We start from the raw sequence: 27,346 nt of genomic DNA, 5'->3' as shown, positions 1-27,346 counted from the left end.
TTTTTGTATATAAACTGTACACAAAAACAAGGCACTATACATTTTTGGATATTGAAATATAAAGGTTGATTTGCATAGTTTCTAAAGAAACCCATGCCATAAATACAAATGCTTTGTTCAGTTTAGCACCTGAAGCAGCATTGAGAACAATTCATTACCTATTGCAAAGAGAAACTTTTCAGAATGCATAAGATATATATGGGTGGTATAGCTAATTCAGTATAAGCAACTGCCATCCGACTACCTTTCTGTATAGAGAATTTTTTTTTTTACATGAAAGTCTTGAAAGTGAATACATATTGCATTGTTAAATACATACTTGTTCTATGTGTTTATATAAATATAAATTCTTTGCAATCCACAAACAAAATAACACTTTACAAAGAGAACATCTTCAAAAAACACATGGCAAGTCCTATATATAGCCAAAGGATTGTTGCAGTAGTAGCTTGAGAAACTACTGTTTAAGTGCACAGGAGAGCAAAGTTTAAACACATTACCCTTGGAGTTGAACAAAGCTTCCAAAGAGTTCTCTTGCACATTTACAATATTACACAACTCAAGATCAGGCAGTATCTAAAAATTTAAGATCATCTCTAATTTCTTTTTTGAACACTAATCCAGAGCAATTCATTTTGCTAATTCCAAGGTGTTGAAAGTGACGATACAGATCCCTCTGGTACTATCACTAAGCGATAACATTACTTAGAAAAGTCCTTTTGCCTTTTTCACATTAACCTGCTTCCAAGAGGGCAGTGCATTGTACTCGTCTCTTGTCATCTCTAAGGCGGCCTGAATTTAAGACAAAAAGACACATCACTGTTAGGAAAGTCATTTACTAAACTCAAAGTGCTCACCAATCGAGTAGTGAAGCTGTCACAAGAGAGGTTTGGAATGATTCAATACATGCATGTACACAACAATTTATCTCCCCCTCCCCCCTTACCTCAAAGTCTTCATCTGAAAGATAAATTTCAAGTTTCAGTGGATCAGCTCCCTCAGGTAGAGGCCTAGCTAAAAGATCTGCTAGTGGATACACAGTTTTGCACAGCTTGGCTAACACGTCCTCTACAAGGATTATCTGATTAGAAACTTCAGCATCCTGGAGGAGAGAAAGGAATGAAAGGAAAGAGTTTAGAAACATGCTACTGAAATCAGCAATTGCTGATTTTAAATACAGCCTACTACAGAGTTGGTACCAATTCTGCCCTAGCTGGGGATGGTTAGCCGGCCCCTGTATTTTAGAAGTAGACTATGCACATTTGGTGCTAACCCAGTTCTTTGGCTGGAACAATCTGCTACTATAAAATATTTGTATTTAAGAACACAAGGGCACTCCTCTTCCTTAAGAAACCCCATTTCACCCATTTTTTTACTCCTGCCACCACATTTTGACTAAGGAGGAAGACTTTCAGAAAACTCCTGGAGATAGCCAGTGTCTCTTCTTGGTAATAGTTTACACTTAAAAACACCCTGCATCTGAGGATCTTAAAGTAGTCACATGGGCTGGAATTAACTTCATTTCCCTGAAGGGGAAACTGATGCAGAGGCCCAAAGAAATCCCTGTAGAATGGCACTTTGACATGCTAGTATGGAGATTCTGATTTGAATTACATAAAAAACCCCCACATACTGCTGCCTGTTTTGTTCAGTTACACTGAGACTTTTCCAGGTGGGTCATCCCCACCAAAGCGTGTGCGATATTTTGTATGGAAACAGATAATATTCCAGTCCATAGTTTCAAAGAAAACAGGAGCCTACCTTGTTGGGAGACAGAGGCAGAGCTTAATCAAGGTTTTGTGCAGCTCAGAGGTGGCACCCCTATTTTATCTTACTAGTTTTTAGGTAGGATTCAATGTTAAGAGTCAAGTTAAGAATCTCTTAGTTCCACTTCTTAAGTCTTCAAAGAATGAAACATTTACTAGAATGTATGAAAATCTATAACTCATTGAAAATATCTATAATGCACTTGTCAAAATTCAGCCATGTAATGATACTTATTTCTTCCAGATTCCTGAAGTGCATTATTTAGGTTAATTCTCTGGAGTTTGGGACTTCCCAGCATAAAACATGCTGGCTGTTACTAACAATAGCAAACAGAAAAATACAAGCGCAGCAACAGGAAACAATTGCAATAGAAGGCTTGTTTACCATTTCTGTGATCTCGGCTATGTCTTCTCTGTGTTCCCAGCTAGGGAACATATTGGTGAACGTCAGGGGTTCAAGACCAGCATGAATTAGGTAGGATTTCGGAGGTTTCTTTACGTTTTTTCCTATGACATCCAAAATACAAAACGAGAGGTGTTGTAAAACATGAATTATCTTGCAGGCTCTCGGTCACTCTATATTGCCAGGTAAAATTTTAGCAGGGCCTTTCATCTAGACCAGAGGTTCTCAAACTGTGGTCCGTGGACCACCAGTGGCCCACAAGCTCCATTCAGGTGGGCCGCAGAGAGTTCCCTCTAAGGTGCACACTTGGGCGGCTTCACACAAGAAAATAAAGGGCCACACACCTAATTAGTGGAGCCACGCAGGCATGGCTCCCCAAGGCCACCACCTTACCTTACATGTGTCTCTTCTCCAGGGTCCAGGTACCTAATTAGTTTGGAATTTGGGACGTGCAGGGCTGCAGCGGCCAGAGAAAGAGGCAACTTTCCTCAGCTCCAGGGCTGCGGCTGCCGGGGAGAGACCCCCGCTCCTTCCCAGCCCCAGCTTGGGGGCTGCCACAGCAGGGGAGAGATGGTACATCCATCGCATTAGAAAGGTAAGACTACTGATATTAAATTATGAGTTGTGAGCTTTTATTTGTAGAACAAAAAACATTAATTATTATAAAGTTTTTTTTATATAACACTTTTATCCAAAGCGCTTTGCAATAGTTAGCTAACGGTACAAACAACATTTGGAAAGATCATTAAGTGGTCCGCCGAGACCCTCAGCAATTTTCAAGTGGTCTGCGAAAAAAAAAGTTTGAGAACCACTGATCTAGACCAGCGTTTCTCAAATGTGGCCACCATGGGGCTTTTCTTGCTGCCACAGCCTCCTGGGCTGTGATGGGGGCGGGGCGGGGGGGGGGGGGAGAGAAAGAAACGCAAAGCAGCAGCCCCTCCTCCAAGGTCGCCAGTGAGTTCCCCACCTTCTCGGGGACGGAGGGGTCAGGCTTCAGCCCTGGGGTGGCTAGCCACGGGACTTCAGGCTCCATTCCCTGGCCACACAGTGACGGGCTCTGGCCCCAAGCTCACCACCCCCCATTGCCCTGGCCCCCACTGCCTCTGTACCCACCTCCCCATTCAGGGCTTAATTTGTCCCCAGGCTTGCTGGGGCTGAGTTAGTCTGTTGTGACTAATGATTTGGACATGCATATGTACATTTTTTCCCCCTTTACTTAATTCAGTATTTTAGGAAAAATTGTCAGAGCGGCCACCAGCAAGAGTTGGTGGCCGCACTCTGAGGCCACCAAAAAATGTGTTGTGAGAACCCCTGATCTAGACTGTGCTCAACAAACTTTCTTTTGCACATCAGAGCAACTTTAAAAGGTGTATTGTTCAATATTCTAAAAGTGTGCCTATCATGTCATCTCCGGGCATATGTACAAATCCAAATACATAGCTTACTACTGAAAAACAACAAAACAAAATGGACTCCTCTCATAACATGGCACAATATAAGCCTCCCCCCCTCCCCATGCCCAATCCACCACACTGCAAAAAAGCCCGAGTGGAAAGATGAATTTTGCATAATGTTCTGAGGTTACCAAAAGAAGGGAATTCCAGAACAGAGTGTCCTGCATTGAAAATGTCAGCAGGATGCAAAATTCAAGTTTGGAGACCCCGGTGAGAATATCTCAGCTGCCCACAATGTCACTGCAGTATGTGGGGAATGCAAGGTGGTAATGGTGGTTAGAAGCTAAACCATACAGGCCTTTAGAAAGCAATACAAACACCTGGAATTGTACCTAGAAGTGAACAGGAAATCAGTGCAGTCTATGCAGCACTCATAATATGCTCCCTATGGCCAGCTGGACCATTGCAATTTGCTGCAGTTGGAACTTACAAAGGATCTTCAAAGGATGCCCTGCACACCACACAGAACACTGCAATAATCCCATCTGGAGGTCAGAAAGACATGCCCATAGATAACGACCACAGGAATGAGAACAGAACCTTGCAAGAGATCACACTTGAGCTGTTACCAAGCAGTCTAGGATCTCAGAGGACAAACAGCACCAATCCAGGATCAAGAGTGATCCTGTCTATTGCACTCACTGTCTGGACTTAAAACTGTGTGCGGTCCATGGTAATAAAAGCAGCAGGCGGATCTAGAAGAGTCAGCATGGATACCTTACTAGAAAGTCAGTCACGGAAACTAGTGCCAGCTTCACACTATAGCTACACGTAAACCAGACAGACAGGGATCAATGAAATCTGAGGAGTCCAGACACTGCCAGAGTTCTCTTCACCACTGTGACCCAAGAACCACCTAATGCCAACTGACAAGGGGGAGCAGAGGGGTTGCAGAAATCTCGTCAGTCTGGTGTGTACATTCTAGTCTACCAAAGAATGTCATGGGAGGTCTCAAATGAAAGCCAGTGTCAGCTGGGTCATTATTATTGTTGTGAATTCCATGTATAGAAACAATGTAAGGAGTTATGTATATATACTGAAAATGTGGTTTTCATGTCTGTATCAAGGCATTAAGCAATAGCAAAGGTGCAAAACAGGTTTTCCTCCAGACAGGAGGGAAGGTGAGCAATGTCACTCTCTGTTGGGATGTAAATCAAGCATTGTAAACTAACACAATGGATGCCCACCTACACATGAAGTCAAACGTTAAGGAAGAATGTGAAGAATGTGAAGTCAACAGGGAATGAGCACACAGGAAAAAAAGCCCAATCCACAGGGAGGAGTAGAGGGGGGTTCTGCTGGCTAAGGCCTTGGCTACACTTGTGAGTTACTGCGCTTTAAAGCCGCCCACAGCGCTGTAACTCACTGACCGGCTACACTGGCAAGGCACGTACAGCGCTGTATCTCCCTGGGTATACCGCTGCAGGTACTCCACCTCCCCGAGAAGCATAAGAGATACAGCGGAGTGGCTACGACTCTCCCCTGTGAGCGTGTACCAGGAATCAACCTGCAGCGCTGTACTGATCACCTTGTCAAGTGGCCAATCCTCTCCATTGTTGTGACCAGCTGCAGGAATGTGGAAGTGGCGGTTTCAAAGCTTGTACCACAGAGAAAAAGCAAACTGTTTGCTTTGAGTGAGTGAATGAATGGGCAGGGGGCCGGGAGTTCGGAACTTGCAAAATAGAGTGCTGACACGCTCCAAAAAGTACTCTCTCTCCCCCCACACTCCCTGTCACACTCCACCCCACCCCCCGTTTTGAAAAGCACGTTGCAGCCACATGAATGCTGGGATAGCTGCCCATAATGCACTGCTCCCAACACAGCTGCAAATGTTGCAAGTGTGGCCACGCCACTGCGCTGTCAGCTGTCAGTGTGGACAGACTGCAGCGCTTTCCCTACTCAGCTGCACGAAGACAGGTTTACCTCACAGCGCTGTACAGCTGCAAGTGTAGCCAAGGCCTAAGAGTAAAGAAAATGAACTTTGGGGGTATAGCTAGGAGACAAATAAGACACAGCCTCACCCTGCACCTAGGAAGTAAATGGACAGCGCGTTTGCATTCATAAAAACGGGCTCTCAAGCAGCCTTGGTTGAAAACGCTGCAGAGGACTTTGGGTCAGATAAACTTCTTTAGACAGGTTAACTTGTTAGTTAAGCTAGAGTGTTATGATTTTATTTCATATGTAACCATTTGTTTCCAATATTCCTACTCACTATCATTTGAAACTTTGATGATAAACTTATCCTTGTTTACATTATAAATTTATCCAAGTGTGATATTAAGCAAAATGCTAATCCTGAGTTGACTCTTACAAGTTGGTGTGTTCTGTTTGGGAACGTGGCAGTTCTGAGAGAAGGCAGCATGAGGCGCTGGATATCACAGGGGAACGCTTCAAAAGGACTCAGAGACCGGGGTGCACCTACTGTGACACTGCAAGGCAAAGCTAGGGCTGGCATAGCTCAGGGGATCGTGTTTGGGTGGGTAACAGGCTGGTGGTATTAGGAAGCTGACACCCAGATAGGCACAAGGAAAACTCTCTCCTCACACTAGAGGCAGAGGGTAACAAGGTGACTCACAGTCCTGGGTACCCAGAGAACCATCACAACCACTTTCTCAATAACTCTGCAAACTGTGAGCACTACATGTTTTGTTTGAGGTCAAACATTTGGTAGCAAACAGATTAGAAAGAATTTAGTCGCACGAAACAGACTAATCTACAGAGCTTTAATCTCAAGTATCCCAATGAACAAATTAGCAACAAATCAGAATCCTTCAACTACACAATTTAGACAAGGGATTTATCATCTGAATCCTCCAGTTCCACAATTGCATTGTGGAAACCGCTTGAATTTGCCATATAATACTACGACAGCGATTTGAAACTCTGCAATTTGCAAAATTTGTCAGCCTAGTCTACACAGTAAGCAACACAGATCAGTGATACTAGTGGTGGAATATAGGAAGGATTGCTTGTGCCAGATAATGCTCTAATATCGGCTTAGCCATCTGGTAGGACAATTTAATTTTTGAGTGGAGAAACATTTTCATCATTTCAGTTAATGAAGTGAACTCTGCCCTCTACTCAAGCTGGTTTGCCTTTCTTATGCAAGAATCCGAACTGCAACACACACTCTCTCTCTCTCCTATGCGGGAGCTCAGTGCTCCAAAGCAGTCTGCTGATTTAGCAGACAAAGCTTCAGAAAGTTTCAAGAAAATCTGACAGGTTAGATAAAGAGATTTGTGCACAAAAGAAGCAACGAGTGCCGCTAGGAATATTCAAGCTGTTATCCAAGGATACAAACTAAAGTACTTCATATAATCTTGTAGTTTGAATGCTGGCTGTAAGCCAAAAAAAAGTAATAAAACACACTTAAATTCTTCTGATTACCCACTTAACTAGATCCTTCTTGCTATTCTCTTTTACTTTTAGGATAACTGCAGTATTTATATTTCTTGCTATTTAATTGTGACATCTTATTAGGGCAATGAAAGACCAGCACTAATTAACCCATGAAAGGTTAATTCCTGTAAAGTTTTCAGCATATCTGACAGGAGAATCACTCAACCCGCAGGCCCAAGAGGCTAAGAAACCAGTAGAACATCATAGTCAAATGGTACCTGCTCCCACTGACACCGTGGCCACAAACCTAGCTCCTCCTCCTTCACAGCAATTGAGATCATCCTGGGATTCAGATTGATTTTGGAAGGGGAAGTGCATAGGTAAAATATTAGGACTTTGACGGTGGAAAAACTTGCTACATCAACAGCACAAATAGCTCTTGCAGAACTATACCACACCTGGAAAGGGAGCAAAGGGAGCTTTGAACTCCAAAGCCACCGCAGCTGAGAAATCATAGCCAGCAGAGCTACTGCACTTAGCGAAGCAATTAATCAGTTTGTGACACATAATCCCAAGCGCAGACCACCGAGGAGCTCTCATCCTACTTTGCATTCAAATACGGGGGAACTGAAAGGCAGAAAATCCAAACCACTGCAGACAGCATTCGCCACCCTGCTACCGTTACAGCCATTGAAATTCAAGAAATCCTGAGGCACATTCAAGTCACAACCTGCCCCCTGCTCTTTGATGAAAGCCAGGGGGAAAAAAGTTTTCATTAACATGAGGCTGTATTGTCTAGCAGCTGGAGCCCTGGACTGCGTCTCAGGAGACCTGGATTCTATTCAAGGCTCTTCCATTGGCCTGCTGGTTGACCTGGGCACTGCACCTCCGTGCCTCATCTGTAAAATGGGGATAAAAAACAGTTACTTACCTTCTGTAACTGTTGTTCTTCGAGATGTGTTGTTCACGTCCATTACACATTAGGTGTGCGCGCGCCGCGTGCACGAACGTCGGAAACTTTCCCCTCAGCGGCTCCCGTCGGGCCTGCAGGGGTCTCCCCTCCCGCCAGAGCGGCGCCTCGCTCTAGCGTATATATATCCCTGCCGGCCTGACCCTCCCTCGGTTCCTTCTTGCCGGTGACTCCGACAGAGGGGAAGGAGGGTGGGAAGTGTAATGGACGTGAACAACACATCTCGAAGAACAACAGTTACAGAAGGTAAGTAACCGTTTTTTCTTCTTCGAGTGATTGTTCACGTCCATTACACATTAGGTGACTCACAAGCTTACCATTGGAGGAGGGTAGGAGTCAAGGAATAACTGATTGAAGCACAGCCCTGCCAACAACCGCATCCTCTCTGGTTTGATGATGGATCGCGTAGTGGGCTGTGAACGTATGCACCGACGACCAGGTGGCTGCTTTGCAGATTTCCTGGAGCGGAACCTGTGCCAAGAAGGCCGCCGAGGACGCTTGGGCCCTAGTTGAGTGAGCCCTGATCTCCGGGGCTGGTACATTGGAGAGCTCGTAGCATGTGCGTATGCAAAGCACAATCCATGCCGACAAGCGTTGCGTCGAAATAGGTTGGCGTCTCATTCGCTCCACAACGGCAATAAACAGCTGAGTCGATTTGCGGAATGGCCTGGTGCGGTCTAGATAAAACGCCAAGGCCCGACGGACATCAAGGGTATGCAGGCTGCGGTGGCTTGGGTCCGTATGGGGCTTGGGGAAGAACACCGGTAAACAAATGTCCTGCCCCATATGAAAATGCGTGACCACTTTTGGAAGGAATTTAGGGTGCGGCCTCAGTTGCACCTTATCCTTATAAAAAACTGTATAAGGAGGCTCCGAAGTGAGGGCTCTCAATTCCGATACCCTCCTAGCCGATGTGATGGCCACGAGAAACGCTACCTTCCATGAGAGGTGCAGGAGGGAGCAAGAGGCTAGGGGTTCAAAGGGCGGCCCCATGAGCTTAGTGAGGACCAGGTTGAGGTTCCACGCAGGGACCGGTGGGCGCGAGTAGGGAAACACCCTCTCCAACCCCTTGAGGAATCGGACTACTGTGGGGTTGGAGAACACCGAAACCCCCAACTCCCCAGGGTGGAACGCCGATATGGCAGCCAGATGCACCTTAATTGAGGCGGGGGCGAGCCCTTGATGCTTGAGGTGTAGCAAGTAGTCTAGAATTGATGGGATTGAGGCCTGCAGAGGACGGATGTGGTGAGGCTCACACCAGTGGGAGAACCGTTTCCATTTGGCAAGGTAGGTCGCTCTTGTGGAGGGCTTTCTACTACCAAGGAGGACTTGCTGGACCTCATGAGAGCACCCGTGCTCCATATCGTTTAGCCAGAGAGAAACCACGCCATGAGATGTAGCGACGGTAGGTTCGGGTGGAGTAGGCGACCTCGGTCTTGCGTGATGAGGTCGTGATGGAGGGGGAGGGTTATCGGAGTGGTCACGGACAGTTCCAACAGGGACGTGAACCAGTGCTGACGTGGCCACGCCGGGGCGATAAGGATGACTGTCGCCTTGTCCCTGCGGGTTTTGAGGAGGACCCTGTGGATGAGCGGGAATGGGGGGAAGGCATACCTCAGGCTCCCGCCCCACGGGATTGCGAAGGCATCTGCCAATGAGCCCAGACTGCGGTTCTGGAATGAACAAAACTGGGGGCATTGGCTGTTGTCCTCGGTGGCGAAGAGATCCACCGGGGGGAACCCCCACCTCCGGAAGATTGAACGCAGGACGTCCTGCCTCAACGTCCACTCGTGCATGAGATAGGACCGGCTGAGGCGGTCCGCTAACCCGTTTTGGACCCCCGGGAGATAAGTCGCTAGTAGGTGGACTGAATGGGCTATGCAGAAGTCCCAGAGGCGGAGTGCCTCGTGACAGAGGGGAGAGGACCGGGACCCGCCCTGCTTGTTTATGTAGAACATGGCGGTAGTGTTGTCCATCAGAACCGACACGCTGTGGCCTCTTATGGTAGCGTGAAAGGTCTGGCAGGCGAGGCGAACCGCCCTTAGCTCCTTCAGGTTGATATGAAGCAACTTTTCTTCCCTGGACCACAAGCCCTGAGTGCGCAGGTCCCCCAGGTGCGCTCCCCAACCCAGGTCCGACGCGTCTGTTACTAACGTCAGAACGGGCTGCGGAGCGGCGAAAGGGACCCCCGCGCAAACCTGCTGCCGATCGAGCCACCAACGGAGGGCGTTCGACACCCGAGCCGGGATCGTAACGACCAGGTCTAAGGGGTCTCTGTTGGGGCGATATGCTTGGGCCAGCCACAACTGCAGTGGCCTGAGTCTGAGGCGTGCGTGTCCGACTACGTGGGTGCAGGCCGCCATGTGCCCCAAGAGTTGTAAGCAACATCTGGCCGTGGTCGTGGGGAATTGCTGGATGGAGCTCACGGCCTTCTGAATGGCCAGGAACCTCGATACGGGAAGACTCGCCCGTGCCGCCACTGAGTCCAGGACTGCCCCTATGAAGTCCAGCCTCTGCGTGGGGACCAGTGATGACTTGGGTACATTGACCAGTAGACCGAGTTCGTGGAACACCTGTAGCGTCAATGTCACATGGGAGCGAACCTCGGCCTCCGACCGGCCCGCTAGGAGCCAGTCGTCCAAGTATGGGTAGATGCGCATCCTTCTTTTTCGAAGAAAGGCTGCTACCACGGACATGCATTTCGTGAATACGCGTGGGGCTGTTGCCAGGCCGAAGGGCAAAACTGTAAATTGGAAATGGCGCTGGTTGATAGTGAAGCGCAGGAACCGCCGGTGGGCCGGGCGGATGGCGATGTGAAAGTAGGCATCTTTCATATCGAGGGCAGCGTACCAATCCCCCGGATCCAGGGATGGAATGATGGTACCAAGGGAGACCATACGGAAACGTGGTTTGAGCAAGTACTTGTTTAGCTTGCGTAGGTCCAGGATAGGACGGAGGCCCCCTTTCGCTTTGGGAATGAGGAAGTATCTTGAATAGAACCCTTTCCCCTTGAGGTCCGGAGGAACCTCTTCCACCGCTCCTACTGCGAGGAGGGTCTGTACCTCCTGCAAGAGGAGTTGCTCGTGAGAGGGGTCCCTGAAGAGGGACGGGGGTGGGGGGTGGGAGGGAGGGGGTGAGGAGAACTGAAGGGTGTAGCCTGCCTCCACCGTGCGTAGGACCCAGTGGTCCGATGTTATACGTGACCAAGCACGGTAAAAATGGGACAGGCGGTCCCTGAAACACAGGGGGGGGATCCGGAATAGAGGTTGGTACACTGTCCTCGATCGCAGCTTCAAAACCCTTGTTTGTTTCCCGGCTGCGGTTTGTTTTGGCCCTGATTTTGGCCTTGGTTAGGCGTATTGTTGCGTCTACGCATGTTATCCCTGCCCCTCCTGCGGTACGGTTCCTGTCTAGGACAAGGGTGGTACTGCCTCTGCGGAGGTTGGGGCTTGAAGGGCTTCCTCTGCGTCACTGGGGTGTGCATCCCCAACGACTTGAGGGTAGCTTGAGAGTCCTTGAGGCTATGTAGTCTGGCGTCCGTTTGGTCCGAAAACAAGCCTGAACCCTCGAAAGGAAGGTCTTGGAGAGTGTTTTGCACCTCTGGGGGAAGGCCGGAAGCCTGCAGCCATGCCGAGCGTCTCATTACCACTCCTGACGCGATTGTCCTAGCGGCTGCGTCAGCGGAGTCAAGTGAGGCCTGTAAGGAGGTTTTGGCTACCGCCTTCCCTTCATCTACTATGGCAGCAAACTCGGGTTGCGAGCCCCGAGGCAAGGCTTCCTTGAACTTGGACACCGATGCCCAGGAGTTGAAATTGTGCCTGTTCAGGATCGCTTGTTGGTTCGCGATCCGCAGCTGGAGGCCTCCGGACGAGTAGACCTTTCTCCCAAATAAGTCCAAGCGTTTTGCCTCCTTGGCCTTGGGGGCCGGGGCCTGTTGGCCATGTCGCTCCCGTTCGTTGACCGCAGAGACGACCAGCGAACATGGGGTTGGATGGGAGAATAGGAAATCAAACCCCTTGGATGGGGCGAAGTATTTCCTCTCTACGCCCTTTGCGGTAGGCGCCGTGGAGGCTGGTGTTTGCCATACAGTCTTATAATTAGATTGGACCGTTTTTATGAGCGGGAGCGCGATCCTGGAGGGGCCCTCCGGGCTTAGAATGTCGACCATAGGGTCTTCCTGCTCGACAGTTTCCTCTGCCTGCAACCCCAAATTGAGGGCTACTCGGCGGAGCAGGTCCTGGTGTGCCCGATGGTCAATCGGGGGAGGACCGGACACTGTTGTGCCCGCCATGGCTTCGTCTGGTGAGGAGGAGGAGGTCATGGCCTTTTGTGCGTCCTCTTCCTCCTGCAACTCCCCATCAGCAGGGTGCTCCTCCGGAGTGCGTTCCCTGACGTGGGCCTGGGACGGTGCCGGGCTCGGTGCCGAGTCAGCCCTTTCCCTTTCTGGCGGCCTGGAGTCCGTGGCCTCTTTGCGGGAGGGTGGGCGCCACCGTGGGGAGCGGGACCGGTGTCCTGAGGGGCCTGATCTCGAGGTCCTGGACGGGGGGCCTTGTTGGTGGTAGGCCCAAGGGGTCCAGAATGGCCATTGCCCTGGGTGGCCCCACTGTGGTTGCCAAGAGGCTTCGTGCTCCCTACTGGCCTGCGCTCTGTGGGCATATTTGCTGGAATGGCCCGAGTCCACCTCCGAAACTATGGACGGTGATCTAGAGGGCCACGGCGGTGCCGGTCCGGGGGCGGAGAGCGGTGCCTTCGTGACCGGGAGTAGCGCCGTGCTGACCTGGACCTGGATTGGTACCGGTGGCCCCGGGACCGGGAACGGCTGCGGGAGGACGGTCTCAGGGATCGCGCAACCGAAACGTCCCGGTGCCTGCTCGAGCAGGGCTGCTGGGCCGGTGTCTCGCGCCTGTTGGGGCCCGACGGTTGTGCGGCCCGCTGCGCGGAGGGAAGCCGGGAGTCCACCGAGGCGGAGCTCGACCGGGATCGGCGCCGCGAACGGTGCTGAGATGGCGACCGTGATGGGCGCATCATCTCCGGCTTGCCTTTGGATGGCAGTCTCGGCGGAATGTCCTTAGCGCGGAGGGTGCCTTCAGCGGACAATTCAATGAGGTCCTTTGCTGCCCCAAATGTGTCCGGGGTGGAGGGCTGTTCCAACAGTTCCTCCAGCCCTTCCTCCTCACTCGATGCGCCTATCCCGGGGCTCGACGGGCCTTTTGGCGCCGCAGCCACTGGCACCGGGATCTGTGCTGGGACCGCAACGGCCTTAGTAGCACTTGCGGTCTTCGCGGGTGCTACCCTCTTGTGCGGGGAGCGTCCTCGGGCCTTCGGTTGGCCCTTCGACTTAGCCGGCGAAGAGGACCAATTGGAAACAACTCAAGGCCAACACGTGAAAAAAATCTGTCAACATCCTGGATGTACATCAGAATTCTGCACAAAGAGTGCTCCAGTGGCACAGGAAGAGGACTTCTGCATAGCAATGGATACACGTCATGTTTCAATGCTCAGCTTTTCGGTGACTTTCCACACTCAGCCACAAGGTGTTACTGATCCATTTAGGTGACACAACAGGAGTAGATGGCACAGTAGCATAATGACAATCATTCCTCTCCTACCCGGACCCAGAGAGCAGTGATCAGTCACTGGCACCTTCTTCCCCAAGGGCCCACACACGTGGAGTTCAACATTTATTCCTCCCGCCTCTCCAGCTCTTTCACATATGAGAGAAACCACTGGAGAAGCTGGAAGGTGCCACTGACTCAGCTGTGAGTTGTACAGTTCATTTACCACAGCTGAAACCAATGCCATCGAGGATGTCACAATGCCACAAGAGATCAGCTCTTTAGTTGTAACTGGGAAGGGTTGGCTCAAACCAAATTGGGGTGATGCTGGTCAGATGGAGGAAATGCTCTGAAATAACAGCTGGGTCAATGTGCTCTTCTTCCAATGAAGATATCCCATCATCCAACCCCTATTTGTCAGAGAGGTGAGACGCCTCAAGGTCCTTTTCTTCTCATCTCCAAGCTTGAGCCTTTTTCTATCCCCTTCTTCTAAGGAAACTCCATCCCTTCATCCAAGATCAGAATCCAGCCACCGCAATCCACGCATTCATCAGTTCAAGCTTGGATCACTGTATGTGGGACTAAATGTGGTAGCAGTGCAGAGGCTCTAACTTGTGCAGATCATATCTGTTTGTCTCCTTTGTGAGGCAGGCCACTGTGAGCACATCACCCCACGCTTTGCTCCCTACACGAGCTCCCAGTCAGCTTCCAGCTTGTCAGTTCAAAGCCTTGTTCCTGATTTTCAAAGCCATCAACAAATCAGAACCCAGTTACATCAGCAATTGCATCTCCAACCATTCCTTTGGGACAATACACTTTACAAAACCCAGGACGAAGCACATTAGAGCTGGAGCCACAGCATTCAGCATTAAAGGGGGTTCTGTAATAGCATGAATTTCCAGAGATCAGACTAATCCACCATCTGCCCACTTCCCTCTTTGAGGAAGTACACTCACATTACAAGCAAGATGATTTAAATACAATAAAACATTGCTTCCCAACAGAGGCCTCTAATCCTGATGGAAGGATTGGGGGAAAGAATAGACAAATTCCTTGAAGTTTACTAGGGACCTCACCCTAGTTTACTAGAGACCCTTGCTGATTTATTTTACCTGGGGAGCACTTAAATACTCTGGTGAGCGTTACTATAGAAACCTTAAAATAGTCAGGATCAACACTGGCACAGAGTAGCTTTCTTATTACCTCTGCAGTATTGGAGTACTGTCTCCATGGCACATTTCCTGTCTGTAGCCCATCGGATTCGAGCTGATCCAGTTATTTTGTTTTCTACAGGCCACCAGCCTTGCCAAAGATACACTTCATGGTGATTGTCAACAAGGAAGAGTGCTATACAGCCAAAGAAGATCCAAAAATACCAGAGATTTAGTCAGTATATGTTTTACTAGGTTTCTCCATAAGATAAACTGCACAGCCTTGACTAAAATCAGCCTATTTTGGTTGGACAAATGAGACTCATCTTAGAGGCCATCAATGTCATTTGTTATCCATCCACAGAGATTTCTGTAAACCCAAGAAGCAAGAGGCTGAGCTCTGGTTCCCCACAGGAAACAGTGTGCTTTCTTTAGTAATAGTTTGGGTACAAATACGTTGAATTGGTTTTAAGTATCTGCAAAGTGGAAATTTCAATCTTTTGTTGCTAAAGGTTGAACCCCTCCTGGTTTTACACACACTGAAGCACTACTGCTATTAATTAAATCTGAACAGACCCATGCTTTACTCCTGGGGGAATTCTGTGCCACTGCACAATGCAGAATTTGTGCAGAATTAATGTTCTGTGCAGAATTTCCGGCTGCCATTAGGGACTGCTGGACCAGGCAGAGCCCAGCTTCCCAGCTTGCAAATACAGGACACTGCTGGGGCGGAGGGGGAGCTGGAGGTGGGCACTGGGGAGAGGAGGTGCAAGTGTCTGGGCTGGGGGGTGTCCTGAGGCTGGACTCTGGGTGGGAGGGATGTGGGTGTCTGGCTTGCGGGGGCCCCACAGCTGGGCTCTAGGGGGGAGAGGGCATGGGAGTCTGGTCCCGCAACTGGGCATTGTGAGGGAGGATGCAGAGAAACAGGAACTGGGTTGTCGTAGGGATTTCTTTAACTTTCTACTCCTGGGGGACTCTAGTGCTCAGAGGTACTTTGAAATAAATCACCAAAATAACTGAAACTGGTGTGATCATACAATGTTATTTTGACAAAATATGAAGAATTTTAACATATTGTGCGCAAAATATTTAGGTGCAGAATTCCCCCAGGAGTTCTGCTTACTGAATCCCAGTGCAAAGCAGTGTGGGACTATGCCTTTTCCCTCCCTACTTGCTTGTTGCATGAATACTTTTATAGGTCACCATTGTTCAATAATTCCTGTCAGTACGTTTCTCTACTTACATGTTAGAATAACTTTATACTAGGGGTCTCTGTATTTGGGACATTTATTCCTGGATATCCTAGCTGGGATCAGTGCAGTATTTACATCAATAGTCTGCTTCTGTACCTGGCTGTGGGGCAGTGTAGAGATCCTCCTGCAGGAATGGCATGGAACTGACAACAGTGGGATCTCTTGCAGGATATATATATTCAGTGGCTGAGAAGTCTCCCGATGAACTGCTGAGGATGAACAGGCGGGGGGTGAAGTTAAACTTTCCAGGATCTAATAGAACAAAAGACAAAAATGTCTAGTACAACAGGACAAAGTTAATTTGAAAAGCTGCATTTACGCTTGCTACATTACACTTTGGCTTTTGAATAATCAGGAAAGGAGACTGGCAATGGCTGGGATAGAAAGCATTTTAGCTTTAGCCACCATTTTGAATCCAACCCTGGCTAGCAGTGACCAGCCATTTGAGGTATGTCCACACTACAATTAGACTCCCACCAGCTGAGTGGTACTCATGGGGTTCGGGTGAAGGGCCTACTTAACTGGGGTGTAGACGTTCAGGCTCAGGCTGCAGTCTGAGCCCTGGGGCCCTCCCATCTTACAGGGTCCTAGAGCTCGAAAGTCTACACTGCAGTTAAACAGCCCTGCAAGCCCAAGTCAGCTAGCATGAGCCAGCCATGGGTTTTTAATTACAGTTTAGACATACCCTTGGTGGCGGACTGTTCTGTGGCTTTGTGAGACAGGCTTACTTCACATATCTACTACTTAACTGACAGATTTTCATATTGTAAATCTGTCCCACAACTATCATCTTTGTTGGCAGTTCCAGAAGAGGGGTCAATGATTAAACACAAAACCATCATCCAATCCCTCCAGAGGAGAACTGCAACATATCTGGTGGGCTAAGAGTTAACTGCTGCTCTGTTCTACGTGTGTGTGAGGGGAGGACACTTCACTCTCCGGCCCCTTGCATCCCCAGACACCAATAGATTCACTTGTGTGTGGCAGGAAGCATATTTTATTCTCCAGTCATTTCTTGACTTCACCAGGGCCCTGACTATTGCTAAAGTTTCACATCAACAACGGAAATGTGTTCAACTAAAAAAACAATGTATTTTATAGTCCTACAACACAGTAGCATGTAGGTGAAGATCACTGGACTGCAATACTACCTTGCAACATGCAATCATAGGCTTTTCGATCTCTCCTTCCTAATGCATCCCAGAATCCCAATGGCTCTGACCCTTCATCACATTCATGTATTGTCACCTTGCTGCTGCTGTGCAATCCAGCTTCCAATGGACATCTGCAATACAAACAAGTGATGTGAACCCAATACCCTTACTTCCAACAACATACAGCTTCATGCACTTGTCAGCAACCCAAGCCAGTCCAAAGACTGACTCTCTGGACACTGGCACTTCCTTTTTGCCAGCCTAATCCATATGAAAATCAATACAGGAAACAACAATGTAAGGTGTGACATTTCAGTAATGGTATTTATTTGTACGACTGATCATATATGCAGAGCGTGAGAGAATGCTCATGTGAGCTCTTTACCAGTTCTTCAGTTTCTCCTTTCCATCCCCCATCAGTGCCTCTTGCAAGCTTCCTTCCCTAGCCTCGTCATACCCTCTCTCTCATAAGGCTTTTTCTTATCCTATTACCTCTGTTAGGTCATAGTTGAATCTTTACTTTTAGATGCTTTTCGGTCTCCCATTCTTTAACAGGAATGGCAATTCAGTACTGCAAGAACAGTAAGTATATCTCACCCTATTGGGATTGTGTGAAAATCAGAATATGCACATAATGAACTAGGTGCCCTGTCCATTCCTCCTGTCCCAACACACAGCCTTGCTGCAACCTCTTAACCCACTCCCGATCAGTGCTACTGGAGGGTTGCTGTTTTTTTTCTGGCAGACAGCTACATTTAATAATCCAGCTACAAAATACAAATGTCTATAAGTCAGCTACTTACTGTTCTTTTATTTTATTGGCTGCTGTTCTTCCTACATCTTTTGTGTGAGACTGTGCTTTGCAGCCATGCCACAGATAGATAAGGGCTTTATTTATATTGAGGACAATCATAGACGTCCTGGACCTTAGGCTGCTGCAGTGACATGCTACTTCAAGTAAATTTCCTTCAATGGAAACTTCTCCTCGTACACAGTACAGCCTCCAGTCACCTGGAATGGGCACAAACAGGACGAAAACTTTATTACATTCTGGCAAAGTTACTTCTAATTCAAGATCTTTTAGGATAAATGGCAAGCACTGCATTGCATTACACAAGCTTAAACTGTCACAAAGTGATAAAAGGAAATTCAGTCAGTTTTATCACTGCTCCCTAACCCTCCCCCTTTTCTATTTAGGGTGAACAAGGGACCAATATAATAATAGTACCTTATCTTTTAATGTCATCTCCACTTGGTGAACTGCAATATTTAGGCATATCAAGTCAAGTTCAGGTTTATCCCAATACAATTGCAGCCTTTCCAAGCTGCCACTGGATTGAAAAGAATTTGCCTAGTGTTCACAGAATACACAGTAGGAATTGCAGTGTGTGGTAAAAAGGTCACAGCAGCTTTGTTTTGTTTGAGTAATAGAAGTCCAAAATGACAACATGCAAAACTGCAAGTTCATAATCAAATAATCATTTTTTGCCATGTAAAACAGAGAAGCATCTTAAAGCAGAGGGGACAATTTAAATGTATGTACAGCAAAATGAATTTGTTTGCTCCTGGGTTGACAAAACACATTTTAAGTTTAAGTGAGGAGTGAACTAAAGTGAAAGCATGAGTATAAGCCCCGTGACAAAGATCATCTACAGAAGAAGCTCCACTATTCCCGTTGTTATAGAATGAGTGCTAGTTTAGCCTTCATCTAAAATCCATTTTTTCCAGAAAAGGAGGGCCATGAAGCAGAAAAAACGTATCTAATAAGTGATTTACTTTGTGTATTTTCTTCTTCCTCTTCCCTTCTTCCAGCATGCACAACCATCCCTCCCTGGAAGCACTGCAGAAAGCATGGTGGTTCTTTTCCTTGAAGCACTTGTACCTAGAAATGGAGAGCACCACAATACCGAAACCACAGCAAATGAATTTAAAGATTGAGGAAAAACTGCCTCTTGGCAGAGTATTAAAAATAGTATAGTCCTGGCCACCCACAAGGGTGGTTTTTCTAATATGTTAAAACGCTGACTATTGTTTGAGCTGCCAAATACATCAACATTCAGTGGGACTCGTACATGTTGTTCTGGTTAGGAACTGCATAACTAAGAGGAACCTGTACCCATGTTTCAGTGTTCAGCAATCTTAAATTTCAGAGGATAATTAGCACTGACTATATGTAATTTAAATTGGTTTATTTTCAAATAGCATTGGAGTCCATTAATGGCAGGAGTCATTCTTCTGAAAGAACTGAGACATTTTGAGACAATAGTTATACGGCAGCCCTATGAAGATTGTAAAAATCATATACAGATGCCCCCCGGGTTACGCAAACCCGACTTACACAAATCTGCACTTAGGAAAAAGTTCCGTAAGCTAGTAATAGGAGGTTTTTGGGGGGGTGGGTTTGCGTAATGGTCGGGTATACGTTTCCGACTTATGCAAAATTCGAGTTACGCAAGGCATTCCAGAACAGAATGCTTGCATAAGTCAGGAAGTGTTTGTACAAATATGCTTTAATATTGCTTAAAATGCTGGCTTCTATGAAGCCTTAAAAAGTTTTGTCGTTATTGAACTGACATTGCTGCTTATTAAACGGATAGGACAGACTGGTTTATAATCACTTGCACAGAATTTGGTATGGGAGGTGTCAAATGAGATCATGTCCTTTGCGCCCTTCACCCCGTGCCTGCTCCCCAAGCTATGTCATTACAATACTTTGCAAATACAATTCAATTTTATGTCTTGGCCTGGCAGAAAATGCTTCTTATGGGGCTTAGCAGAATGGCTGCAGTTCTTCGGATACTTGTAGTGTGACAGAATATGAATTCCTTAATTGGATTCTGAACCTGAAGGCAGGGGATGTATCTACAAGTCATGCCTTTTCCTACAGCAGGGGGAAGGAGAGAAGGAACATTCTTCCTCAGACTTCGCAGAAGGCAGATCTTGGAATTACATAATCCACAAAGAAGCAAATTTTTTACAATGCTGGAATGTTGTTCTGCAAGTCCAAAGGGGACTTTGGGGGGCTGTATATGTATATGTAGTGGCAATAAGTACGGCTTCTGCATTAGAAGGGAGCAAAAAAAAATAAAAATAAATAAAAATAATAAAAAAAAAAAGATGATCCCCAAATCCCACCACCACATTTACTCACCAAATGTGGGCATTTGGACAGTACTAGAATTTTTTACTACAGTTTTCCCATAGCAGTTTCTATGTAGTGGGTATGTCGGCAGCTCACCTGTGCTCCTCTCTCTTCATCAAGCTCCACAGTCATCAGTGCCGATGTGCCCTTCTCGCTCACTGTGGAGTGCCTCCCTTGCCAAAAGAAGTACACACACTTCTCTTTTCCAACAGCCCTTACTTGCTGCTCTCCCTTTTGTCTGCTTCCAACTGCAAAAGAAATGGCTCACGTTGAAGGAAAACAGCTATTGCTAGCGTTGTGGAGTGCACAGCCAGCCAGCTCAGTGATGTGAAATCCAGTGCAGCACTAACTACCCGCACAATCTGAGAAACATTAAGTCAAGCAGTGCAAGATGCATGTGCCAATCCTTCACAGGGACATCATCTGGTGGATGTAAAGCTGCACGCACAGACTCCACTGACTGGCCAAAGGCCTCCAAACCAGAAGGATCATGTAAAATAATTAACATCACTTGAGAGAATCAGACAACGTGGAATGGTGTAGCCAGTCATGTTACCAAACAACAAAAAAAGCACAGTGTCTCATTTTCCATAATACACTGTTCTTTGGCAGCAAGAGATTAGCTGGCTGCTGAACGATATTGGAAACAGCAGCAGTTGAGACAGCTAAAGGCAGAACACGAAAATTCTTCTTGGTATAATTATATTAAAAAAGGAAACTGCAAGGGGATTCCAAGTTATGACAATCAGAGAACACTAAGTTAATAACTTACTTCCATGAAAAGAGTCTCGTGATTACTTGTAAAAGTTTCATTTTCCAATTAACTAAATGCTCCATGTTAGTCTGAGCAGAGGACTCGGAGCCAAGAATATTTTTTTTTAAAAAGACCTTTATTCATTATCTGAATCTTACAATTAGTAATCAAAAGCATGTGTGAAGAAAGACAAGTTCTACATTAAAACCCTTGATGGAAAGCTTTACTTTAGTTACTGAACATTCTGAATAACCTGTGACACAATTAGGACAAGATTTTCAAAAACTGTTTAAAGTTAGTCTCCTAAATCTATTTTGACACCTACCAGACACTCAGAAGTGCTGAACAATCACTCTGAAAATCCAGGCCCTCTAAAGTCATCTCAAATTGGGCACCCAAAATCACTAGTTACTTGAAAATCTTGGCATCAGTCTCCTCCTAAACCCTTCAAAACAGTGAAAGGCGGTGCCTCCTTTGACAAAACCAGCCCAACCGAGCAGATTTGTACTTTCAAACTATTTGCAAAGTGTAAGGAAAAAAACAACCACCCCAAATTCTTCAAGGAGCGAGAAGTTGGTTCTCTCTTGTTTTGTTTACATATGGAATCAGTTCATGGTTTCATGTTTAAGTCAGATAGTTTTCTATTCAAAAGTTTCTGCAACAAAGCATGTGTGTCTGGGTTTACTTCATCTACAGCTACTCTCAGATTCAAATTTCACACCCTTTTGTCCTCTAATTGGATTCTCTAGTATCTTGACTCCACAATCACACATTAATCTGCATTTTCTCACTACTTTTAAGAGTGAAGCCATATTTGTGCTGTGGCTGATTAGGGCTTGCCCCCTTGGAACACACTTTTCATTTGTGGGGCTGTTCGTACTTTACTTACCAATGGGCCATCTCCTGTTCTGGAGTTCATTCCCCATTTTGAAAGCATGGAGTGAAGCACAGCCCTACCAGTCCCCTACCTCAACAAAGATCACCCCGAGTTGGTTGTTTGCTAGAGATCTGCCTAATCAATCAGTCTTTTAATTGGAGCACAGTTAAGAATTTTCAAATCAAGGCTGAAATGCATTGATGAGTGTTTGGAGAGCCAGCACAAAGAGAGATTCCTTCCCTCCTGGCACTTTGACTTCACAGTCTAGCACAGACTTTTGCTTCCCCCTTGGTTCCTCTCTCCACTACCTGGCAAAGGCTTCACCTGGAACTAAACCTACATCTCTTGCAAGTCAGTTCAGAGCACTGCCTCTAGTCCAGCTCCCTACCTGATTCAGTTCTAAGTTAAAGAAGATTACAGTTACTCTTGATATCATCATTCAAGCCATTTTGCAAACCAAAACTATGCGACTGCAATTTGGATGCAAGTAAGCTAATACATGGCAAACTGCTGTGTGATGGCACAGATTACATTTTGGTGTGAGGAAGAGGAAAAACAGCAATGGTTTTACCAGGAATTCTACTTCATATCTTGCTTGCAAAGTTCGTTTAATGGCCACATGCTGTAAGTGAATTCCTATCTTGTTTGCCTAGTGGGATGCATCACATGCAAGGAAATTTAGCTCTGGATTTTGCTATAACATTAGCTGTTTTAGCCACAGACATCAATATCTAGCATGAAGAAATTCAGTTGTTCACTAACCTGCAGTGCTCACCATGTACTTCCATTTAACCACATACGTGTCTCCCTCATGGAACTGTCCAATGCTTTGTTTAGGCAGCCTACTGTAATCAAATTCCAGGATGTGCCAGACATCCACGGAGGCAGTGATAATTTCAAACTGCCTCCCATCTTCTCCTTCAATAAATCCATAGCCACGGCCAATATTTATTCCATCCAAGACTGTGCCAACCGTAGTTTGGGGCACCGGTACCATTAGCATGACATCATATGGTTTAAAGTCAGACCTGGAGTCTTCCTGTGATAAGACATGTAACAGGTTGGGGTTTTTTTGGTCTACGTTTAGCTTTTTTTCTTCTTACTCGATTTAATTATAAATATACAAGGAGCAAATGTATGCGATACTTTGTGACACAGTTTTACTGTTTTCCTTTTGTACTAAAGCCAGTTTTGAAGCATTGATCAACCCCCCAAACACTAGTTGATTAAGAGCATGTATGTGGGTTTACAATCAATGATATTGTTCTGGTTGACATTCTAAAGACAGACTGATCAAGGAAGCAGTTTAGACCACTGAGTACAAAACTTACGTCTCTGCTGATGAATATCAGTCATTTATATGTTTTGAATTCAAAATTGTCTTCCCATTACAGACACACAAATCAAGTATTGAAAATACTCAGTAAGTTTATTTGCTCTACCTTCTGGTTAAGAGATTCACTAGAGTTCTTCTCATTGTGTTTCTTCAGTTCTGTCCAATCAAGAAATTTTTCTTTGAACAATATGGTCTCATTATGTTCTGTGAGTCTGCCAAAGATAGCCCAGTCAGGACGCCCTTGTCCTTTTCTGTATTAGAAAAAACAAAAAACTGGATTAAATTACACACTGTAACATATATGCAAGAAATCAAATGGTTTAAACATCCCTGAGAAAACTCATGTTCAATACAGGTTTCTAAGTCTTTACTCTAGTTTGCAAATTATAAAGTTTGAAACTATTCAGATATCAAACATTTGCCAGTGACTTGATGTAGGATTTTAAAGGTGACCAGCAAAGGAAAGCAAACAGCTGTGTACCTTCTTCTTTATGATGTACAAAGGCAGCCTGAAAGATTTCGCCTCCCCGAATGTTTATTTGCCAATACACAGCTCCCCAGCTGGCACAACTTTACATGTTATATCATGCTGGCTCATGGCAACTAAAAGCCATTGTTTCCACAAAGAAAAATGGCAGCTGGCATTTACACACTGACCCAGCCTAAGGAAATTCAGTTGCATTAACTCCCAATAATGTATGTCCCCAGTGTATCAATAAGAGAGCAAAAGTACTATAACAGCTGTAAGTTTGGTACCTTGGTATAAGGGGATTGCACTCTCCAGGGTCTAGAGGATTTATGTCACAATTGGCGTAGTCAAATGTTCCATTCCACAAATGTTTGGCCAGCTGGAATGCTACTTTTCTCTGTGCTAATGTGACTTCTTTCCCATGCCACACATATACTTCGCTGCCGAAATCAAAAACCAGAACCTAGAAATAATTACAGTAGTAATTTAACTGCAGGGAAAATATGCTCAGTTATACCAAAAACTCTTTACTATAACTTTGGCCAGGTTGTGATATAATTAATGTAGCGAAACAAATACTTACAAATGTCCTATGTGACAAAAGGAGCCGACAATGAAATAGCAGCCACAGCATAGCATTTGGGTTTGACTTATGGGCCTGATTACTTGCATATTTGGTAAGCCAGTACAGTAACTCCTCACTTAACGTCCTCCTGCTTAACGTTGTTTCAAAGTTACGTCACTACTCAATTAGGGAACATCCTCGTTTAAAGTTGTGCAATGCTCCCTTATAACGTAATTTGGCTGCCTGCTCTGTCCACTGCTTGCAAGATTCTGCGGAAGAGCAGTGACTTTACAAGGGAGCATTGCACAAGTTCCTCTTCTCCGCCTTCCTCCCCCGCCCCCAAGCGCTTCCCCCCCCCCCCAAGCGCTTAGGACTTGGGGGGGAGGGGGAAGAGAGGAGCAGGGACGCGTTGTGCTCTGGAGAGGAGGTGGAGTGGGGGTGGGAAGAGGTGGGCCTGGAGTGGAGCGGGGACGGGAAGAGGCAGGCCTGGAGCATTCCCCGGCAAAGTCGGCGCCTGTTCTTCTCCGGGGAAGCTGCCGCTGCTGCAAAGGTGCTTCCTAGCATCCTTGCCTGCAGCGGGCTGTGCCTGTGTGGGGTAAGCCTGGGGCACTTCCCAACCACAGTACAGTACAGTACAATATATAATGCCTTTTGTCTGCCCCAATTTTTTTTCTTGGAACCTAACCCCCCGCATTTACATTAAATCTTATGGGAAAATTGGATTTGTTTAACATTGTTTCACTTAAAGTTGCATTTTTCAGGAACATAACTACAACTTTAAGTGAGGAGTTACTGTACTAGGAATGCTACAGAGGAATTTGCTTATGAGGGAGGGAGTTCATGGGAGAACTGAAAGCTCTTACTGATCACAAAGCAATATTGACTTGTTCTAAAAACCTACTTTCAATTCCTCCTGGTTGGATGATGTGGCTGCAGTGAGAATTTACTGAGGGTGGAAAAGAGTTTTGGGAAGGGGAGATGAAAAAAAAAAAGTTAGGGCCATCTGGTTTAGACTTGGATGGACTGGAAGCAAAAGAACCCACCATGGACAAAAAGGGTTGGAAGTCTTTAAAAAAGTTGTCAGTGTTGAGATAATACTTTCTAATTTTTCTTTACTTTCTTGGCACCAAGGGCTCTGCAGATGGTCAGTCTCTGGCAGCGAAGGGTTTAAAGTATCAGAAGTACAAAGGACCTGATTTTCAGTAAGTGTGCAGACGTGTATTTGCAATTGTGTGCCTACAAACTTACTGAAAATCAGACCATCAGTATCTTCCAGAGGAAGTGTTAAGTGTTCCAAATTCAAACTCCTAAATGTAACTTACTGTACCTCTTTGGATTGTAGCAGAGTACATCTTGGCATTTTCCCCCAGTAGTCATCATCAGGAATAAGTTTATCATCTACTAAACGATAGATGCAATTTGTTTCTATTATTGCAGCTTCGTACATTTCATCTTCCTCGGGGTTTCCAGCAGCTTGAAGAGAGAAAAAAAAATCATAAATACTCAGTGTTCTAATATTAAATTTCTCTACATTGGAACAGTCAATTCAGCTATTTTACGATGATAAAACATCAGGGGCTGAAATAGTGAAAATATAAAATCTCTTACACTGGTAACTTGTCTGGCCACTGAGGAGTTTCCAGAAGTCTTTGGCAGCATGAGTATGGGTATTTATCCCTTCTTCTATGGTCTGAACATAAGAAGCTCTACAGCCGAGTTCCCTCTTTGTCTGAATTAAAGTTGCAAGTTCTGATGCCTAAGAGATTAACATAATTATCTGAATAGGATCGGTTAAGTCATTTGTGCACGTTCAGTCGAGGGAAAGTGCAGGAGTGAGAAAGGGGACAGCACGGTTGGTAACAGTGGTAATGGTCATTACTTCTCTTTTATTAAACACCAAGAAGCGAGAGAAAAATGACAACTACACCAGTGCTTTTATTTGTAATTCAAATGAGAACTGATCCTAATGAATGCAGAAACAGAAAGGACATCCTGCAATTCAAACTATTTTTCTGTTTGAATACAAATCCCTTTCCTGAGGATTTCCTATTTTCTATTGTGGTTTTGCAACTTGCATGTCCCACGTCAGCTTCCAATAAATGCAGAGGTTAGGGGAATAAGACATATCTGCCTCCCACTGATTATCAATGATATGCTACTGTGCACATATTCCAGCACTGGACTATTCAGATAATTGGCATCAAGAGTGATTATGTGAAAGGAAGAAATGGCCAGTGAGATCTCATTTTAGTGGACTAACCTTAGCTTTTTCTATGACGTTTGCAAACTCTCCTACCCAAAGGAAACAGTAATGTGGAGTTAACAACAGGAAGCAGTCACCACTGTTCAGTGATGAAGCCCTTGGTTCAACTAATCTTGTTTGAACATGTCTTCTTCCTAAAATATAAAACCAGGATAATTATATTCCTAAAAATACTGCCATCAATCTTTGAAGACCTAATTATTTTGAATGAAAGACAAACTTGATCCCATTGCACTAATAATCCATTCCCCAAAGTCTTTCATTAGAAGAATGAATAAAGAACAACACAGGGTTCATACTTGGGGAAAACAATTTGTTTTCTTCTATTAACTGATATTTCTATATTGCCACTTGTTCCTGCCTTGACAATTTTAAACCCCACTGGAGAAAAAAAGAATAATAATAAATGGCATAAAAAGCAGCCAAAATCCATAGCCTTTTCCATTTGTGAAACTACTTTATTGCCTTACTAGACAATCATATAATCAATGATTTAAAGATTCTGACTTGCCAAACAAGTAGTATTTAGCAGAGATTAGGCTCAGTAACAATGTGTTGCAAGAATAATTGAAATGGCATTATGGTATTCTTACTGCAAGTGGAAAGTGCATAGTAATGGGTACCAGAATAGAGGCGAATATTAGGGAGATAAAGCAAAAATTTAAATAAAACCCCACAGGACAGCAAAACAGAAATCCTGAAGTTTATCCTCTCCTCTTTCCTTACCAAAGCCGTGCCAGTCACCACCATGTTCATTTACGTGGCATGTTATATCCATGACTCATAACCTTCACTTGTTCTTGAATCTTTTAGGTTGTAAACTTTCCAGGGCGGGGGGGGTCTTTGTCAATATAGTGGGGCTCCAATTTCTAGAGGAGCCTTTGGACGTTACCAT

General features: G+C 45.8%; 1 protein-coding gene across 1 annotated transcript in view; it reads right to left on the bottom strand.

The window, feature by feature from the left end:
• Window positions 1–705: 705 nt before the first annotated feature.
• The window catches only part of SVIL (supervillin), an 84,404-nt gene continuing 57,763 nt past the window's right edge, over window positions 706–27,346 (bottom strand). Inside the window, exons 22-36 of the mRNA XM_065400142.1 lie at window positions 26,449–26,585; window positions 25,797–25,944; window positions 25,516–25,661; window positions 23,911–24,086; window positions 23,261–23,405; window positions 22,581–22,857; window positions 20,284–20,435; window positions 18,822–18,927; window positions 17,849–18,056; window positions 17,043–17,176; window positions 15,988–16,143; window positions 14,691–14,834; window positions 2,152–2,273; window positions 947–1,102; window positions 706–792 (exon numbers count right to left, since the gene is read on the bottom strand). Coding sequence (XP_065256214.1) covers window positions 706–792; window positions 947–1,102; window positions 2,152–2,273; window positions 14,691–14,834; window positions 15,988–16,143; window positions 17,043–17,176; window positions 17,849–18,056; window positions 18,822–18,927; window positions 20,284–20,435; window positions 22,581–22,857; window positions 23,261–23,405; window positions 23,911–24,086; window positions 25,516–25,661; window positions 25,797–25,944; window positions 26,449–26,585 — 2,294 coding nt within the window. The remainder of the gene's footprint in view (window positions 793–946; window positions 1,103–2,151; window positions 2,274–14,690; window positions 14,835–15,987; window positions 16,144–17,042; window positions 17,177–17,848; window positions 18,057–18,821; window positions 18,928–20,283; window positions 20,436–22,580; window positions 22,858–23,260; window positions 23,406–23,910; window positions 24,087–25,515; window positions 25,662–25,796; window positions 25,945–26,448; window positions 26,586–27,346) is intronic.

This window comes from Emys orbicularis, chromosome 2, assembly GCF_028017835.1.
Source record: "Emys orbicularis isolate rEmyOrb1 chromosome 2, rEmyOrb1.hap1, whole genome shotgun sequence".
In the NCBI taxonomy this organism is placed as follows: Eukaryota; Metazoa; Chordata; order Testudines; family Emydidae; genus Emys; species Emys orbicularis.
Note: the sequence above shows the minus strand (reverse complement) of the source record. Positions and strands in the feature narration are given on the sequence as shown.